At 52.0% G+C, this 19,869-nt stretch overlaps 2 protein-coding genes across 2 annotated transcripts; both read left to right on the forward strand.

The window, feature by feature from the left end:
* On the forward strand, window positions 1–8,117 carry rfc4 (replication factor C (activator 1) 4). The gene is made up of 11 exons (XM_068743750.1): window positions 1–31; window positions 345–492; window positions 2,539–2,617; window positions 4,527–4,606; window positions 4,683–4,802; window positions 4,909–5,052; window positions 5,137–5,257; window positions 6,826–6,951; window positions 7,034–7,114; window positions 7,192–7,305; window positions 8,022–8,117. Exons 2-11 carry the CDS (start codon window positions 383–385, stop codon window positions 8,115–8,117), a joined length of 1,071 nt encoding a protein of 356 aa, XP_068599851.1. The 5' UTR covers window positions 1–31; window positions 345–382.
* A 1,806-nt stretch (window positions 8,118–9,923) lies between these two features.
* On the forward strand, window positions 9,924–18,765 carry b4galt6 (UDP-Gal:betaGlcNAc beta 1,4- galactosyltransferase, polypeptide 6). The gene is made up of 9 exons (XM_068743735.1): window positions 9,924–10,038; window positions 12,069–12,185; window positions 12,504–12,617; window positions 13,385–13,509; window positions 13,613–13,729; window positions 14,962–15,149; window positions 15,246–15,368; window positions 17,898–17,999; window positions 18,618–18,765. Exons 1-9 carry the CDS (start codon window positions 9,924–9,926, stop codon window positions 18,763–18,765), a joined length of 1,149 nt encoding a protein of 382 aa, XP_068599836.1.
* Window positions 18,766–19,869: the final 1,104 nt, after the last annotated feature.

Here is a 19,869-nt window from a genome sequence, read left to right on the forward strand (position 1 = left end):
CCACACGCAAAGAGCCGGACTCGTTTCTCAGGTACGAGCATTCCTCTTTCACGCGTAAAGTCCGTTCATGTGTTTCCGTGCGCAACTGAAAGCTAGCATAGCGCGCTAACAGTCAGCAGGCTAGCAGCGGCTAACTTAGCCTCGGTTCATTGTGCTTACACATGACGATTAGTCCGGTTCAGGCATTCAGGCACCGTGGCCGAACGGACACGGTGTAAGAACTACAACTACCAAGCACCCTCGCGGCTCGGCTTTTATCATTATGCTGTCCCCGGAAGCTAATCTGGAGCACGTGCTTCCAAAATAAACGCGTCTTGAAGGTGGATTTCTGTCACTTTCACCAGAACCAGGACCAGGACCAGAACCCGGCCCAGGAGCAGCCATGCAGGCGTTCTTAAAAGGAGCAGCGGTCCAGGCGAGCAGAGCCCAGAAGGCAGCAGCAGGTTCCGGTCCAGAGAAGAAGCCCCCAGCTGCTCCCTGGGTGGAGAAATAGTGAGCATCAAAACGGAATAATTCATTTCATTACAGTCATAGGGACAACTGAAGGACGAGCGCCACCTGCTGGCTTGGAGAATACAGAGCACCCTGTCACCATTCAAATAGATTCAAGATGCAACAGAGAAAAACACATTTAGTCAGAAGTTTAGCTCAATTGCCTGATTCAAAGCAAATAAGTCCACACAGGTCACTATTTTAATATTTGCTAAAGTCGTCGTGTCTAATGCAGTACTCGCGGTACTCGCAGTATTTGCAGTATTCTATTTTTTTGGCACTGTTTATTATAGAGGTCGTACTCTGATGATTTAGGATTACAGCTCAGTCTGTCGGGCCATGGGTTGGGAAAACCGGTTCATGTCCCGGTCCAGACAAAAGGGGCTGCTCTACCGGGGTGCCCTTGAGCAAGGCACCAACCCAACTGCCCCAGGTGCACTGACCACGGCGTGTAGCATGCCTGTATAGCGTGCCTCTGTAGCGTGCCTGTGTAGCGTGCCCGTGTAGCGTGCCCGTGTAGCGTGCCCGTGTAGCGTGCCCGTGTAGCGTGCCCGTGTAGCGTGCCCGTGTAGCGTGCCCGTGTAGCGTGCCCGTGTAGCGTGCCCGTGTCGCGTGCCCGTGTAGCGTGCCCGTGTAGCGTGCCCGTGTCGCGTGCCCGTGTCGCGTGCCCGTGTAGCGTGCCCGTGTAGCGTGCCCGTGTAGCGTGCCCGTGTAGCGTGCCCGTGTAGCGTGCCCGTGTAGCGTGTCCGTGTCGCGTGCCCGTGTAGCGTGCCCGTGTCGCGTGCCCGTGTCGCGTGCCCGTGTCGCGTGCCCGTGTCGCGTGCCCGTGTAGCGTGTCCGTGTAGCGTGCCCGTGTAGCGTGCCCGTGTAGCGTGCCCGTGTAGCGTGTCCGTGTAGCGTGCCCGTGTCGCGTGCCCGTGTCGCGTGCCCGTGTCGCGTGCCCGTGTCGCGTGCCCGTGTCGCGTGTCCGTGTAGCGTGCCCGTGTAGCGTGTCCGTGTAGCGTGTCTGTGTAGCGTGCCCGTGTAGCGTGCCCGTGTAGCGTGTCCGTGTAGCGTGCCCGTGTAGCGTGTCTGTGTAGCGTGCCCGTGTAGCGTGTCTGTGTAGCGTGCCCGTGTAGCGTGCCCGTGTAGCGTGCCCGTGTAGCGTGCCCGTGTCGCGTGCCCGTGTAGCGTGCCCGTGTAGCGTGCCCGTGTAGCGTGCCCGTGTAGCGTGCCCGTGTAGCGTGCTACAGCCCTCAGATCAGACGTGTGGCACTCTGTGTTTGTGCAGCGTGTCCGTGTAGCGTGCCCGTGTAGCGTGCCCGTGTAGCGTGCCCGTGTAGCGTGTCCGTGTAGCGTGTCCGTGTAGCGTGTCTGTGTAGCGTGCCCGTGTAGCGTGCCCGTGTAGCGTGTCTGTGTAGCGTGCCCGTGTCGCGTGCCCGTGTAGCGTGTCTGTGTAGCGTGCCTGTGTAGCGTGCCCGTGTAGCGTGCCTGTGTAGCGTGCCCGTGTAGCGTGCCCGTGTAGCGTGCCCGTGTAGCGTGCCTGTGTAGCGTGCCCGTGTAGCGTGCCCGTGTAGCGTGCCTGTGTAGCGTGCCCGTGTAGCGTGCCCGTGTAGCGTGCCTGTGTAGCATGCCCGTGTAGCATGCCCGTGTAGCGTGCCTGTATAGCGTGCCCGTGTAGCGTGTCCGTGTAGCGTGCCCGTGTAGCGTGCCTGTATAGCGTGTAGCGTGTCCGTGTAGCGTGCCTGTGTAGCGTGCCCGTGTAGCATGCCCGTGTCCGTGTAGCGTGCCCGTGTAGCGTGCCCGTGTTGCGTGCCCGTGTAGCGTGCCTGTATAGCGTGCCCGTGTAGCGTGCCCGTGTCGCGTGCCCGTGTAGCGTGCCCGTGTAGCGTGCCCGTGTAGCGTGCCCGTGTAGCGTGCCCGTGTAGCGGGCCCCTGTAGCGTGCCCCTGTAGCGTGCCCCTGTAGCGTGCCTCTGTAGCGTGCCCGTGTAGCGTGTCCGTGTAGCGTGCCCGTGTCGCGTGCTACAGCCCTCAGATCAGACGTGTGGCGCTCTGTGTTTGTGCAGCAGGCCAAAGTGCATCGATGAGGTAGCCTTCCAGGAGGAGGTGGTAGCAGTGCTGAAGAAGTCTCTGGAAGGAGCAGATGTAAGTAGCTGTTCCGTTCTCCCGGTGTTCAGGTGCTCATAGAACAGAACCGTCTGCTCCATTAAAGGAGTTTTCCTCCTATGAAAGTGGTGAAGGACAAAATAAAACAGAAAAGTAGCTGCAGTATAGATTGATCGATTACAGATGATGGATAGATAGCCTTCATTCCCTTTTGCCCAGAATATCTGCAATATTGAGAATTCACAATACAGTAGTCCCTCATTTTCCGCGGGGGTTACGTTCCAAAAACAACCCGCATTAAGTGAAATCCGCAATGTAGTAATTTTTATTTTTTTACAATTATTATACATGTACATAAATGTTTTAAGGCTGTAAAACCCCTCACCACACACTTTATACACGTTTAACAGTCAGGCATTAATCTAAATAGATTGTTTCAGTATTATAGAATGAAACCAAAGATCAAAACCTTTTCAGAACTAAACATTTGTTGGAGAAATATAAATATATAGTACGTACAGTAAACGTTTTCCTGTTAATAATGTTAAGGCGTGCAGGTCGAGGAAAGAGCCGCTTGGAGTGCAGAAGAACAAATATTCTACTCGTGCTGTCTTTAGCCTCTCATGCTGCTTTATTGGATAGCTTAGCACAGCGGAACGGCAGCGGCTACATGTATCAACAGGAAGAAACAAAACCCAAAAGGGACGTGACGTTTATGCTCCTACAAAATAAAAGCCTCTTTTTACACAGAGAATAAGAGCGCTATAAAACAAACGCTTAACAAATAAACATGATAGCTTTTAGAAATAACGAATTTAATTTTAATGATCAACCTACGAGGTTGAACACATGAGTTATTACCGGTAATAGCAACTCACGCGTATTTCACCGTCCTTGCGCCGTTTCAAGGCGCGTTCAAGTGCAAAAAATAAAATCTGAAAAATTGCATTAAAACTCAGCGAAGTCGCGGAAGATGAACCGCATTATATCGAGGGACTACTGTACAGGGGTCCCTCATTTATCGCGGGGGTTACGTTCTAAAAATAACCCCCAATGGGCGGAATCCGTGAAGTAGTCAGCTTTATTTTTTTACAATTATTATATATGTTTTAAGGCTGTAAACCTTTTACCGTACACACTAAAGCCAAAAGGGCTTCCACCCCATCTCATAATCGCTTGGAAACATTTCTGGTCCCTTTCTTGAATGCTATTGGACACGTGAGCTGTCAGTCAAAACCCTCAACCCGACTTCCGTCACGAAGTTTGTGTGAGAGGACAGATGTTTGGTAAGCTAGCGAACAGCGTTAAAACATGAAACTAGCCCCAAATCGCTAAAGACGTAGCAGTTCTATTTATTCAGCCTGTTCTGTTCTGTGTGGATCAATAATAAGTTGTGTTAACGGTTAATCTTTACTGCTGATCGGTCCATTCTCTCTGATTTGACGTGGCTGCATCAGAGCAAAATAAACCGCGTTATAGCGAGGGACCGCAGCGTTGCGTTGGACCAATGAACACTTCAGCAACATTTACGTGTGAAAGGGCAACAGAACCGGGCCTGATGTTTAATCAGCGTCCCGAGTTCTCCCCCCTGAGGTGTTCCTGTCTTCACCCGAGAGGCCTGTAGTGGAGCAGCATGGGGATCAATCAACAGTACATATCAATAATCTGTCCTGATGGTGAGTCGGACCGACTCCTGTTAATGGACTTGAGTTCAAGTCCCTCTTTCATGATAGACACGGAGCCTCAAAGTGTCCCGATTTGGTTGATCTCAGCCACAAGTAGCATCGAGAGGACGCTGTGTGCAGAATATACCGGCGCTCAGACTCCTGCCATGGCGTCCATGGACACGGGGTGGACACGAGCGTCTCATTGGTTTGTCCTTCTCTGTTCATCTGAGAAACTACGCGCGCACACACACACACACACCTCCTCTGCGTGTCCGTTGCAGCTTCCTAACTTGCTGTTCTACGGCCCTCCTGGAACAGGAAAGACCTCGACCATCTTGGCTGCTGCCAGAGAGCTTTACGGGTGAGTGGACTGACGAGCTTCGTCACTGAAATGTGTCCAGCCTTGATGGACCGGTCCGTACCGTACTGTCCTGCAGTCCAGCGCTGTACAGACAGAGGGTGCTGGAGCTCAACGCCTCTGATGAGCGAGGCATCCAGGTCATCAGGGAGAAGGTGAAGACCTTCGCCCAGCTGACCGTGGCGGGGAGCCGTCCAGAGTAAGTCCGTCCTCCTCCAGGGGTTCACGCTGATAACTCGGAGCCACACTCAGCCACTAGGAGGCGGGTCGTACTCCCAAGTCCGGACCGTTTACTGTGTTCCTAGCGGGAAGTCATGTCCGCCTTTCAAGATCATCATCCTGGATGAAGCCGACTCCATGACGGCCCCGGCTCAGGCTGCTCTCAGGAGGACGATGGAGAAGGAGTCCCGCACCACCCGCTTCTGCCTCATCTGCAACTACATCAGCAGGTCAGCCGCCCCCCCACTAATAACCCCCCCCCTGCTGTTTGAGTGAGTACTGCTGACTCCTCTGCCTGTCTGGCTGCTTGACAGGATAATCGAGCCTCTGACTTCCAGATGTTCCAAGTTTCGCTTCAAACCACTCGCCAATCAGATCCAAGAAGAGCGCCTGCTGTTGATCTGTGAGAAGGAGAAGCTCAAGTACACCAAGGAGGTACACGGGGAGAACCAAGTACCAAGGGGGTACACGGGGAGAACCGAGTACCAAGGGGGTACACGGGGAGAACCGAGTACCGAGTACCAAGGGGGTACACGGGGAGAACCGAGTACCAAGGGGGTACGCGGGGAGAACCGAGTACCAAGGAGGTACGCGGGGAGAACCGAGTACCAAGGAGGTACGCGGAGAGAACCGAGTACCAAGGGGGTACGCGGGGAGAACCGAGTACCAAGGGGGTACGCGGGGAGAACCGAGTACCAAGGGGGTACGCGGGGAGAACCGAGTACCAAGGGGGTACACGGGGAGAACCGAGTACCAAGGAGGTACTCATGACGTAACCAGGACAAGAAAACAAGATCTGTCTTTACCCTGGTGGTCTTTACCCTGGTGGTCTTTACCCTGGTGTCTTCACCCTGGTGGTCTTCACCCTGGTGGTCTTTACCATGGTGGTCTTCACCATGGTGGTCTTTACCCTGGTGGTCTTCACCCTGGTGTCCTTCACCCTGGTGGTCTTCACCCTGGTGTCTTCACCCTGGTGTCTTTACCCTGGTGTCTTTACCCTGGTGGTCTTACCCTGGTGGTCTTCACCCTGGTGGTCTTCACCCTGGTGGTCTTCACCCTGGTGGTCTTTACCCTGGTGGTCTTCACCCTGGTGTCTTCACCCTGGTGGTCTTTACCCTGGTGGTCTTTACCCTGGTGGTCTTTACCCTGGTGGTCTTCACCCGGGTGGTCTTCACCCTGGTGGTCTTCACCCTGGTGTCCTTCACCCTGGTGTCCTTCACCCTGGTGTCCTTCACCCTGGTGTCTTCACCCTGGTGTCCTTCACCCGGGTGGTCTTCACCCGGGTGGTCTTCACCCGGGTGGTCTTCACCCTGGTGGTCTTTACCCGGGTGGTCTTTACCCTGGTGGTCTTCACCCTGGTGGTCTTCACCCTGGTGGTCTTCACCCTGGTGGTCTTTACCATGGTGGTCTTCACCCTGGTGGTCTTTACCCTGGTGGTCTTTACCCTGGTGTCTTTACCCTGGTGGTCTTAGCCTGGTGGTCTTCACCCTGGTGGTCTTTACCCTGGTGGTCTTCACCCTGGTGGTCTTCACCCTGGTGTCTTCACCCTGGTGGTCTTTACCCTGGTGGTCTTTACCCTGGTGGTCTTTACCCTGGTGGTCTTCACCCGGGTGGTCTTCACCCGGGTGGTCTTCACCCGGGTGGTCTTCACCCTGGTGTCCTTCACCCTGGTGTCTTCACCCTCGTGTCTTCACCCTGGTGTCCTTCACCCGGGTGGTCTTCACCCGGGTGGTCTTCACCCTGGTGGTCTTTACCCGGGTGGTCTTCACCCTGGTGGTCTTCACCCTGGTGGTCTTTACCATGGTGTCTTCACCCTGGTGGTCTTTACCCTGGTGGTCTTTACCCTGGTGGTCTTTACCCTGGTGGTCTTCACCCTGGTGGTCTTCACCCTGGTGGTCTTCACCATGGTGTCTCCACCCTAGTTTTGCTTCTCCAGAGACTCTAATGGGGTCCCACGTTCCATCCTGGTGCTGGACTCAAATGCCATGTTTCTGTTCTTCCAGAGTATCGCAGCGTTGGTGAAGGTGTCTGAGGGAGACCTACGGAAAGCCATCACCTTCCTCCAGAGTGCTGCCCGCCTCGGCGTGGACAGGGACATCACCGAACGGGACATCATTGAGCTAGCTGGGGTGAGACTGGAGACTGGAGGACTGCATCAGCCGTAGCTTGAGTGTGCCTCACTCCTAAAGCTCGTCTCAATCTGTCCCTTAGCTTGTCCCTCCTAAAATGATTGAGGGCTTGCTGCAAATCTGCTTCAGAGGAACGTTTGAGAAGCTGGAAGTTGCAGTCAGGGTAGGTGTGGTGTGTACAGAGCAAAGGATCGAGCATGTCTTCACTGATTGATCCAGATTGATTGTGTCCTTTGGCAGCAAGCAGTGGATGAAGGCTACGCAGCCACACAGATCCTGAGTCAGCTGCACGAGGCCATCATCGAGGGGGGCCTGGGAGACGAGCAGAAATCAGCCGTCACCGAGAAGATGGCAGTGAGTCCTTCTGACGGGGGCACGGAGGAAGCTCTGGCACCTGTCGGGTCTTTGGTTCTACGTTTACAGCGAAACCGACGAACAAAAGTGTTTCATGTTGGTCTGGACACGTTCCAGGAACCTCCTGAAGCACACGAAGGGAACCTGAAAGTCTCCAGAGCTATTGATACGGTCCAGTCAGGCTTTCAGTACAGCAGGGGGCGGAGCATAGGCTCGGGCAAGTAGGCGGGGCTGTCAGACCCTTGCAGAGGTGGATGAGATCGGGTTCACAGATCACCGAAACAATTAGAACTCGGACCGGAACCGATCACAACGAGTTGAAGCACCTTCTGACTCGGAGCTGCAGCTCGGCTTGAGGATGGAGGACGGCCTCTTCTGTTCGTCTTGCGGTCAGCATGTCCATCCGTTTGTCCGTCAGTCCGAGTGTAGTCGTTATGCTTCTGGGGCGTAGCTGAAAACATATCTGTGTAGTACTCGGCTTTATGCACACACGAGTCTAGCGCCAAAGAGCTGCTTGCTGATTGGACGAATTTAAAATCATCTTTCTTTCAGTTTAGGAAATGGACGATTTGTTTCCCGAGCGCGTCTCAAAATCCACTCAGCATTTCACACCTTGACCCTTGACCTTTAGCCTGAAACATCAGATGCCCTCTGGTGGCATATTTATGAACTGGCGTTTTAATGCACGTTGTCCTTGCTTGTGTTTGCTCTGTCAGGTTGTGAGTAAGTGCCTGGCAGATGGCGCCGATGAGTACCTTCAGATGCTGAGTCTGTGTTCAGTCATCATGCAGCAGGCCTCGCAGAGCAGCTAGAGCCCCCCCCCCCCCCCCCTGGCTGTCTTGTTGCTTCTCTTCCTATGAATGAAAGTAATAAATAGATTTTTGTTTATCTGTTGTAGTGTTTTTATCTTCTTGTCCCGTGAGGGGTCGCCACAGCAACCCAACGTTCTCCACTTCACCCCGTCCTTTGCATCGTCGTCCCCAACACCAGCCACTCTCATGTCTGTGATCAGGTGTGATCAGTACCTCTTGAGTGAAATCCACAGGATGGGACAGTCACTATTTAGTGGTGTTCATGAACACACTGTCCGATACACAAACACACAACTCGCTGCCTCGGAGGGTAAATCAGGATTAGAATAGTTTATCACTCCCAGAGGGGAATGATCCCCTCATCAGCAACACTGCTCCACTCAACATGACACAGCAGTACAATACAATATTGGCAGTATACACATAGTTTACTATTTCTATTAATGCACTATTAAAACTAATAGTTTAACTACCTACTACTAAAAATGGTCTCACAGTAACTTGTTTGATTCCCAATAATCCTCAAGGTGGTCCACTTCACTTGTTAGGACAAGTAACCAAATATTTTAACTGCATATTAATCAGAACAGATGTTTTCTGTGTGACACAGGCTGGAAATGTCAGTGGAAACAAAGTGCAGTTTTAGATCCTGACCAGTGGAGGGCAAAAAGGTTTGACACTTGCCTGATGATGATGCAACAATTTTAAAGAAATAATTACTTCTTCACTAAATACATGACTGTGTCTTTATATAATACAAAACTCTTCCATGAACTTTAGTCCCTCCAGAAGTGATCCTGTTGCAAGAGCGACTCCATGGTAGAGCCGTCGACCCGCGAGGCAGACCAATAGTCCTCCATGGCCTCTGAACTCCTTCCAGACCTGAATGTTTGCCTCCGAAGCCACTCGGGCCGGGTCCGCTTGTCCTGCTGGTACCTGTCAGCTGCCTCCGGAGTCCCACGAGTCAAGAAGACTCCATCAGACTGCTTCTTCAGCTCGACCAGGATGCCATGGGAGACCCTCCCAGGAGCACAACGCCCCCACCGGGATACGGGGGCGGTTCCAGGGGAAGACGCTTTAGTTTCATCGTTTGAGGAATGGATGCATGGATAAAGGATGCTGCGCCGCCACGGGTTTCCATAGCGACGAAGGGGCGGGGTCGTGTGACACCCACCGGAAGCTGCCTCTGCAGTGCCGGTCCGGTAGAAGCCGAGCAGCAGCAGCCCTGGGCTCCCGGGTTTATTTCTGTCCAGGGTTCTCCACCTTTCCGTGCTGAATGCCACAGCCGTGTGGCCGCAGCGGGGAGACGCCCGGTGGCGCGACCGGACGCCGTCGTGCGCGGTTCGGTGAGGACGTGCACCGACTGTTTGGGAAGCATCGCGCCGGCCTGGAGGAGACTGTGGGGGACAAGGCGGAGCGTCCCGGCCCCCTTCCGTGAGCAGCCATGGAGGCTGCTCGGAGTATTTCTCAGTAGTATTACTGCTGCTGCTCGGAGTATTTCTCAGTAGTATTCCTGCTGCTGCCTCGGGCCCCACGGCCACGCTTCCGGGATGCCCGACCGGGGCTCTTCCTGCAGGCTCTCCGTGGCCTGATATTAACGTTCCAGGCCTCGCAGGGGACGCGGGCCCGCTAGCACCGCTAGCACCGCTAGCCTTCCTCCGCGCTGCATCACCAGGGCTCGTCACCTGGTGCAGGTGTTTCCATGACGGCACTGTCGGCAGCGTTGTCTATCAAGTTAAGGACATTTTGAACTCAAAGTATTTTATGGGACCGCTATCGCTGGAGGAACAGCAGGCCGAAGCCAAGATGGTGGCTTGGAGGCGGCTGCTGCGGATCTCCGACCGGTCGTTTCTGGCCTTCATATTCTTCTTCTCCATGTCCACCACGTGTCTCTACTTCATCTACGTGGCCCCTGGGATAGGTCAGTGAACAGAGCTTCGAACCAATGACATTAAAAGGTCAACGTTAATGCTGTTGTGACTGGATTATCTTCTGCAGCGGTCCATGCTAACCTTAGAGCTAACGAGCTAATTAGCCTGAAGCTAAAAGATCACGATGTCCAGCTAGCTGCACTGAAATGAGTGGACTGCTAGCCGAGCTGCTAACGCTGTGCTGTGTGATCAATAAGGCAGGCCTGCAGTCCCATTCACGGCCACGGAGGTTCTAGAATAGATCCTCTGATGGATCCGGATCTAATCATTGGATTCGGCATGTTTCTCTAGTGACTTTCCTGCTTTGATGTTTTACTGCTACGTCTCACGAGATCACATGATCACTGGAGGGGAGCGATGCTCATCCTGCAGGTATTGTTCCTGGTTGTCATGGAGATTACAAGCTGTAAGGGAGCGATGCTCATCCTGCAGGTATTGTTCCTGGTTGTCATGGCGATCACAAGCTGGAGGGGAGGGATGGTGAGAGTGATGCACATCGTGCAGGTATTGTTCCTGGTTGTCATGGCGATCACAAGCTGGAGGGGAGCGATGGTGAGAGAGTGATGCTCATCCTGTAGGTATTGTTCCTGGTTGTCATGGCGATCACAAGCTGGAAGGGAGCGATGCTCATCCTGCAGGTATTGTTCCTGGTTGTCATGGCGATCACAAGCTGGAGGGGAGTGATGCTCATCCTGCAGCTATTGTTCCTGGTTGTCATGGTGATCACAAGCTGGAGGGAGCGATGGTGAGAGAGTGATGCTCATCCTGCAGGTATTGTTCCTGGTTGTCATGGCGATCACAAGCTAGAGGGGAGCGATGCTCATCCTGTAGGTATTGTTCCTGGTTGTCATGGCGATCACAAGCTGGAAGGGAGCGATGGTGAGAGAGTGATGCTCATCCTGCAGGTATTGTTCCTGGTTGTCATGGCGATCACAAGCTGGAGGAGAGCGATGGTGAGAGAGTGATGCTCATCGTGCAGGCATTGTTCCTGGTTGTCATGGCGATCACACACCTCCAGGTCACTGCCCAGAATGCACAGGTGTGGATGGTGTCTGTCCCGCTCCAGTGGACGCTCCAGTGGACAGACGTCCCCTCCAGTGGACAGACCAATGAGAGTAGGTTGGTCTGCGGTTCCTAAAGACGATGAGAAAACGCTTCAAAGCGCTTCTCGTTGTTACGGTGAGATGAGTCTCATGAGATCGGCCAGCGCTGTGACTGAGTGAAACCTGTTTATAGTTCTGGAGACTTGATACAACAACAACAACGAACGGTCCCAGATGTCTACGGACAGCCGCTAGCAGCCGCTGAGGAGTGGGAGAGTTCGTCTTCCTGGCAGTGTAGCTTGACTCAACGTAGTCCCTGTCACACACAAGTCCAGAACAGACCAGAACAGAGTCGATGAGGTACTCATCGACTCTGTTCTGGTCTGAGGTACGGGACCTACTCTGTTCTGGTCTGAGATACGGGACCTACTCTGTTCTGGTCTGAGGTACGGGACCGACTCTGTTCTGAGATACGGGACCTACTCTGTTCTGGTCTGAGGTACGGGACCTACTCTGTTCTGGTCTGAGGTACGGGACCTACTCCGTTCTGGTCTGAGGTACGGGACCTACTCCGTTCTGGTCTGAGATACGGGACCTACTCCGTTCTGGTCTGAGATACGGGACCTACTCCGTTCTGGTCTGAGATACGGGACCTACTCCGTTCTGGTCTGAGATACGGGACCTACTCTGTTCTGGTCTGAGATACGGGACCTACTCTGTTTTGGTCTGAGGTACGGGACCTACTATGTTCTGAGATACGGGACCTACTCTGTTCTGGTCTGAGGTACGGGACCTACTATGTTCTGAGATACGGGACCTACTCTGTTCTGGTCTGAGGTACGGGACCTACTCCGTTCTGGTCTGAGGTACGGGACCTACTCTGTTCTGGTCTGAGGTACGGGACCGACTCTGTTCTGGTCTGAGGTACGGGACCGACTCTGTTCTGTTCTGAGTTGTTCTTCCTCTCTGTCTACCAGCGAACACATACTTCTTCATGGTGCAGGCCCAGGGCATCATGTTGAGGGACAATGTCCGGTCCATTGGCCAGATGATCCGACTGTACACCAACAAGAACAGTACGCTCAACGGGACGGGTAAATCAGACGCCGTGCAGCCACGTGGCCTTCGTGTTACGCTAGGCATTAACCTTTTACTCCATACCGATTTGCTGTGATTGTAATGTTACGAGTGTCTCGTGTGCCGAACGGAGGAGGAATAATCCAGAAGGTCCAAAATGACCGTACGATTGATAGATTAGATAGATTATCAAGTGCAACTACAGTTAAACTACAGAGCGAGTAAGTCTTCACACTTAATCTTGTAAAGGGAACGTGTTTACAGTCGTATCGTTTAGTACCGAGTGGAAGCTGCGTGAAATGTTCTGCTGATCTCTTTGGTGGTTTGTGCTGCAGACTATCCTGAAGGCAGTAACTCCAGTGAGTACCTGGTCCAGCCCACCACATACCTCCCAGAAAACTTCAGCTACGCCCAGAACCTCCCCTGCCCAGAGCGATTGCCTTCTATGAGTAAGTAGACCTCTGTCCGGACACCTCGTGTTCCACAGCAGACCTTCACAGCTGCTCAATGCGGACTTTGTGCCACGCCCGATCCAAATAGGTACTTTATTTCACCTTCATTCAATCCCTGACAAAGGAATGTGTGCAACAGAAACATCCACATGACTAGACTCTTCAAGTCCTCGAGAAGTGGGGACACGGGTGGGGACACGGCTGGCTCTGCCATAGCATTTTAGAGGAACTGTAAAGTTCGGTTCGCGAGGCACAGAAATCAAATACATTTCCATTGTATTTATTATTATAGGCCCTGCCATGAACTGGCGGCTTGTCCGGGGTGTACCCCGCCTCTCGCCCCTTGACTGCAGGGATAGGCTCCAGCACGAGCCGCTAACGGACACAGTGCTTCGGAAGATGATTATTCGAGTCTGTAACCTTCGGATCTTCTTGTTCCCCTGATGCGTTACTCTAATAAAATATAAAAAATCCCGTAGACTAGCGAAAATGTGTAAAAACAAAACAAAAGACTTTGGAGAGCGTCTTTGCAAAGGGGGGAAGAAGAAGCGCCAAGAAAAGAAAGCTTCTTTTAAAAATGATTGGTGCAAGAATCGTTGAACGGTTATTGCAGGTGCATCGTATAAGCTTTAGGGGTTATACAGCGTTCCTCTTTCTATTTAATTAGCCCCTGGGCCGCTGCTTTAATGCATTTATACGCAGGTTCAGGTGCAATAAAGGCACTCCAGGGTCCATGTGAGTGGAATAAGCTCTTCTCTCCACAGAGGGCCTGATGGAGGTGAACATGACAGAGATCCCTCTGGAACACGTAGCGTGGAAGTTCTCCAGGTTTTTTGACGTCGACTTCGGCGGCCATTGGAAACCGAAGGACTGCAGACGCCGCTGGAAGGTGGGCGATTATATAATTCACACGCTTAGAGGGTATATCTGAAACTTCCTGGTAACAGGAAGGATTTCTGCTACGAGTTGAATCTGGCATGGTTTCTTTCTAGGTGGCCATCCTGATTCCATTTAGAAACCGCCATGAACATCTCCCCATCCTGTTCGAGCACCTCATCCCCGTTCTGCACAAGCAGCGGCTGCAGTTTGCGTTCTACGTCATTGAGCAGGTAAACGGGAGGGGCCGCTGCTAGGCCGCTGCTAGGCCGCTGCTAGGCCGCTGCTAGGCCGCTGCTAGGCCGCTGCTAGGCCGCTGCCAGGCCGCTGCTAGGCCGCTGCTAGGCCGCTGCTAGGCCGCTGCTAGGCTGCGGCTAGGCTGCTGCTAGGCCGCTGCTAGGCTGCTGCTAGGCCGCTGCTAGGCCGCTGCTAGGCTGCGGCTAGGCTGCTGCTAGGCCGCTGCTAGGCTGCGGCTAGGCCGCTGCTAGGCCGCTGCTAGGCTGCTGCTAGGCCGCTGCTAGGCTGCGGCTAGGCCGCTGCTAGGCCGCTGCTAGGCCGCTGCTAGGCCGCTGCTAGGCCGCTGCTAGGCCGCTGCTAGGCTGCTGCTAGGCTGCTGCTAGGCTGCTAGGCCGCTGCTAGGCTGCTGCTAGGCTGCTGCTAGGCTGCTAGGCCGCTGCTAGGCTGCTGCTAGGCTGCTGCTAGGCTGCTAGGCCGCTGCTAGGCTGCTGCCAGGCCGCTGCCAGGCTGCTGCCAGGCCGCTGCTAGGCCGCTGCTAGGCCGCTGCTAGGCTGCTAGGCCACTGCTAGGCTGCTAGGCCGCTGCCAGGCTGCTGCTAGGCTGCTGCTAGGCCGCTGCTAGGCTGCTGCTAGGCTGCTAGGCCGCTGCTAGGCCGCTGCTAGGCTGCTGCTAGGCCGCTGCTAGGCTGCTGCTAGGCTGCTAGGCCGCTGCTAGGCCGCTGCTAGGCTGCTGCTAGGCTGCTAGGCCGCTGCTAGGCTGCTGATGCCTAGCCGCTGCTGAGGTTAGCTTAGCTTGTATCTCTGACAACGTGGAGTCGTTTCTGATAGCACAATAAAAGTACATTTAACACGGTTCTGCATCATTTACATTCTGTACATACAGGGGGGGGATTCTCTATTTCATGATCCAAGCCTAACATGTTTGGTTTAGAACCAAAGAATCAAGTTTCTAAACTTTTCACTAAAGTCAAATTCAGACAGTTCAGGGATCAGGATAAGAAACACGGCTTTGATCTGGTGCTGACGGGGGCATTTCGTCTTTAGCTAGTATCTGTATGTCTACCAACGTGGACGTACCAGCTGCACCGGATTCTACTCGGTCATTTTAAATAGTCGTAACTTTTAATATTTCAGTTTGTGTTTTTTGAGTTTTGCACTTTGAAGGAAAAAGCTCCACGTGGGTGCGGTACGTCGTGTCTTCCTTTCATGCGTGTGTGTGTCTGTCTCAGAGTGGCACCCAGCCCTTCAACAGAGCCATGTTGTTTAATGTGGGCTTCCTGGAGGCCATGAAGGACTTGGACTGGGACTGTCTCATCTTCCATGACGTCGACCACATCCCAGAGAACGACCGCAACTACTACGGCTGTGGTCAGATGCCACGCCACTTTGCTGCCAAGCTGGACAAGTACATGTACATGTGAGTGTTCCTGGCCTGCAGCGGTAGGGGCGGTGCTTAGGAAGCCATTAAACAGCTGTCGTTTGGGACGTGTGTTTGCCCTGTGCTTGTCTGCAGTCTTCCATACAGCGAGTTCTTCGGAGGTGTGAGTGGACTCACCGTGGAGCAGTTTCGCCAGATTAATGGCTTTCCCAATGCATTCTGGGGCTGGGGGGGAGAGGACGATGACTTGTGGAACAGGTTAGTGATGAGAGCGTCTCGTTACCGGCTTGGGGCGCCATGGAGGAACATGGAGATGCACTTCGTCCACGTAGAAGGACCCTCAGCGGCCCTCCGCCGACGCACCTGAAACGCACCTGATTATGAGCCGCAGCCACTAAATCTAAGAAGAAATCGATTTGGTACATTTATAGGCCGCGCCTTCCTGCAAGCCGTAACACGAGATGTTCACGCAGGTTGTTCCAACTTAATTAAATCAATGCTTTTTCCCCAACAGTGCCCGTAAAACGTCATTGATCGCTATCTTCATCCACTAAATCCAGTGTCTGCACTGCAGCCTCAGGATGAGCTTCTGTCTCTCGTGTCCCTCTTAATGTCCCTCTTGATGTCCCTCTTGATGTCCCCTCCAGTTCTCCTTGCTGTCGTCTCCAACGTCTCTCCATCCATTCATTGATTCATTGATTCCAAGCTGACGATCAGCAGCTGCTTCCTGATCGATCGTCTTTAAAGCTGCATTTCTTTGTGTGTTTCCCATGATGAGGCTGGAGGCAGACCTGTTTACTACAAATAGTACTACTACTACTGCAGACCTGTTTACTACTAATAGTACTACTACTACTGCAGACCTGTTTACTACTAATAGTACTACTACTACTGCAGACCTGTTTACTACTAATAGTACTACTACTACTGCAGACCTGTTTACTACTAATAGTACTACTACTACTGCAGACCTGTTTACTACTAATAGTACTACTACTACTGCAGACCTGTTTACTACAAATAGTACTACTACTACTGCAGACCTGTTTACTACAAATAGTACTACTACTACTGCAGACCTGTTTACTACTAATAGTACTACTACTACTGCAGACCTGTTTACTACAAATAGTACTACTACTACTGCAGACCTGTTTACTACTAATAGTACTACTAATACTGAAGACCTGTTTACTACTAATGGTACTACTACTACTGCAGACCTGTTTACTACTAATAGTACTACTACTACTGCAGACCTGTTTACTACTAATAGTACTACTACTACTGCAGACCTGTTTACTACTAATAGTACTACTAATACTGCAGACCTGTTTACTACTAATAGTACTACTACTACTGCAGACCTGTTTACTACTAATAGTAATACTACTACTGCAGACCTGTTTACTACTAATAGTACTACTACTACTACTACAGACCTGTTTACTACTACTACTACTACTGATACTACTACTACAGACCTGTTTACTACTACTACTACTGCAGACCTGTTTACTACTACTACTACTGCAGACCTGTTTACTACTAATAGTACTACTACTACTGCAGACCTGTTTACTACTAATAGTACTACTACTACTGCAGACCTGTTTACTAGGAATCAATGAAAGGTATATTCTTTTGGCCCCTTAGAGTACTCTGATAGAGCGTATTCCATATTATCACCGCTTCACAGCGATTGAATAAATTCAGACAAATATTCCTGATTATTCTTCTGGTCTTTTTCCTGGACTCTGAACTTACCAGCAGTTTCAGAGTCCAGGAAAATATCCTCGAACACATCTGTCCAGATCCTTCTCCCTCTTTACTGTCTAACCTGCATACAGGTCATCATATGACCTCTGTTTGACCTTTGACCTCTACCTTTGCCTTGTGTCTCATCTCCCTGTTCTCCTGTCTACTCTCTTCTGTCCTCTCAATGTCCCACTTCTTCTTAGCTAACCTGTCTTCCTGTAGACACTTCTGCACTTCCTGGTTCCACCACCAGGTCTCCTGATCTCCTGTCCTTCCAGAAGACACACCCAGTCCTCTCCTGCCTGTCTCCCTGATCACCTGAGCTGGAAGCCTCTCTTGTCCACCCAGAGCCTGTCTCACACACACACTCGTCATTCTTCAGCCTTCCTCCTCTTCTTCCTCCTCTTCTTCGGCCCACAGTAACCCCATTTTCGGCATCCTGACGGCGCTCGTTGTTCACCCAGGCCTTGATGTTCATATTCATCGTTGATTGCACAATTGATTTTTGCAACGCTCTGCATTTATCCGGCCTTGTGACCAGCTCAAGGGAAACGCCGGCGATGCTACGCTGGCGATGCTACGCTGGCGATGCTACGCTAGCTCCTGCTAACCGTACATGCTATCGGGATGCATTTCTGTAGTGAGAGAGTCCTGGTGCTAAATTGGCCGGCCTGCAGCACTGATATGTTTGTAGTATTGTGAAACGTAAAGTACCATAAAGCTGACGTTTGCACCCGCCCTGAGTCCGGACCCTCATTGTGAGATCACCTGATCACATGTTTCATTGGTTTGTTTGTCTCTGATGTTTAAAGAGATACCGCCAAAGTGATCCGTGTCTAGAACCAATGAGCTGAAAATCCTTCAGCTTGCTTGTTCAGATCAGTTGGGCCTCTCTGCTTTGTAGTTTTAGCAGTACTGAGGCGTACTACCGTGAGTAGTAGACGTTCCGTGTGCTCCTCAGAGTAGGCTGTTGGAACACTTCCCAGCTGAGTGTTGGTTTAACGGTGACTCCGCTTTGTCTTTCCTTAGGGTCCATTTTGCTGGTCTCAATGTCACACGGCCAGAGGGAGAGATCGGCAAGTACAGGTCCATTCCCCACCACCACAGAGGGGAGGTGCAGTTCCTCGGGAGGTAGGAGGCTCGTCCCGGGGAGCTTCTCTAAACAATAAACATCTTTGTAGACCATACAGAAACAGAACCCTTTCACATGAAACCAGGAGCTAGCTGGACGTGAGAGATCATTGGGCTCCTTTTGTTGGACATTTGTCCAGCTGCCTCAACGCACGGCAGGCCGTTTGCACTGAAACGGACACGGCAAAAGTTGATTCAATGAATTCAGAGATTCGGCTCTTTGGGAAGAACATGCAGACACAGGAAAGTCTCTGTCGTTATTACATAGTGGATGTACAACGAGTGCTTAGCTACTACATTAAATACAGACAGTAGTAGTAAAGTGATAATCAGTGCCCAACGGATCCCCGGAGCTGTCTCAAAAAACCAAAAACATGCAACTTGGTGAATTGGTCACTCCAATATTGTCCGTAGTGTGTGTGGTGATCGACCCCGCCTCTTTCCCAGAGTCAGCTGAGATGGGCTCCAACACAAGAGACTTACTTCAAAGGAAGCACAGATGAACAACGACGCATGCAAGCTGACCTTTGATGATGCCAAAGTCTGTTCTTGCATGTCGTTTGTGATCCGAGGCCTTTGCACACTCCAGTGTAAGAGTGAGTCCTTGTGTGCTTCTAGGTACAAACTGCTGAGGTATTCCAAAGAGCGACAACATCTGGATGGCCTCAACAACCTCCATTACACCCCCCACGTTTCCCTGAGCAGCCTCTACACGAACATAACGGTGGACCTGCACCCCAACCTCGCTCCTATTGCAGACTATTGAACTGGCCCAGCTCCCCTCCGGCCTGGCCTCCCAGTGCCCAGCGGTGCAGCGGAAGGAGGGCAGGAAGGAGGGCACGGGGTGGAGAGCTACACCATGAAATGCTGCCAAGAAGTTCAAGTGGGCAACACAAAAAAATCCAAAAAGAAGAGGCGGTGGCAAGTCTCTGTGTGTGCGTGTGCGTGTGCGTGTGTGAGAGAGAGAGATGGTGTGTTGCATGTATTCCTGTCTGCTGCACGTTGACTTGAGTCTTGATTTAGGTTGGAGGGAGCAGCAGCCTCTCAGCTCTTACTGCAAAGCCTTAATGTGGCAGAACCACAGCTCCATTGTCCGGGCCCGGCCCGGCCCGGCCCGGCCCGGCTCCACACTGCTTCACCGCTGTTGTATCACCATCACCTTACAAGCCAACAGCCCAGATGTTGTCTCACGCGCTCCTCTCGTTAGTTTTATACATATCATTTTGTCAGGTCATGGTACTCCTAAAGGACGGAGCGTTAGCGTCTGAAATGCTATTTATTTGTCTCTGGTTTGAGATGTTTGGAGAAGCTCTCCTCTGTGCCACTATCAGTGTTTGCTGCACTGCTGCTGAATCCACACGAGCACGTCTGTAACTATGGGAACGCCGTTCTGCTCTCGGCGTGTTCCAGCGCTTTCCTCTGGGTCTGAACGTTATTTTGGCAGCTAACTTCATTCTGAGGATTTGATAAGTGTGAGTGGTTTTCCCAACAGGATGATCTTCCAACAATATAGGATGTTTGGCTTTAAAAGAAGGAAAAAAGAATCCAAATCAGATGATGTGACATTACCTTTGGCATGCCTTATTTATTTATATTTATATATATATATTTTATCAGGGTTTGTTCTTTTTAGACATAAGTTATTGCGTAAGTTGGAGATGTGTGTACCTTTTGGTTTGAGTGCACTGCTTGAAGCGTAGCAAGGAGGTCTTTGCTCCGTGCCGGGGTTGGAACACGTCCATAGAACAGGTCCATGCTGAAGCTGAAGCTGAGGCGGTTCTTGAATGGCACCTGCTGTGAAACATGACGTTTCTTAATGCTTTGAGCTCTAAAGACAAAAACACGTCGGTTATTACCCTCACCGAAGAGG

The sequence above is a fragment of the Brachionichthys hirsutus genome, chromosome 9, assembly GCF_040956055.1.
Source record: "Brachionichthys hirsutus isolate HB-005 chromosome 9, CSIRO-AGI_Bhir_v1, whole genome shotgun sequence".
NCBI lineage: Eukaryota > Metazoa > Chordata > Actinopteri > Lophiiformes > Brachionichthyidae > Brachionichthys > Brachionichthys hirsutus.

Coding starts and splice junctions, on each gene's coding strand:
- rfc4 (XM_068743750.1), top strand. CDS start 383: ATGCAGGCGTTCTTAAAAGGAGCAGCGGTCCAGGCGAGCAGAGCCCAG. Junction 5,053..5,136: donor ATCTGCAACTACATCAGCAG/GTCAGCCGCCCC, acceptor GCTGCTTGACAG/GATAATCGAGCCTCTGACTT. Junction 7,306..8,021: donor CCGTCACCGAGAAGATGGCA/GTGAGTCCTTCT, acceptor TTGCTCTGTCAG/GTTGTGAGTAAGTGCCTGGC.
- b4galt6 (XM_068743735.1), top strand. CDS start 9,924: ATGGTGGCTTGGAGGCGGCTGCTGCGGATCTCCGACCGGTCGTTTCTG. Junction 10,039..12,068: donor CTACGTGGCCCCTGGGATAG/GTCAGTGAACAG, acceptor TCTGTCTACCAG/CGAACACATACTTCTTCATG. Junction 12,186..12,503: donor CAGTACGCTCAACGGGACGG/GTAAATCAGACG, acceptor TTTGTGCTGCAG/ACTATCCTGAAGGCAGTAAC.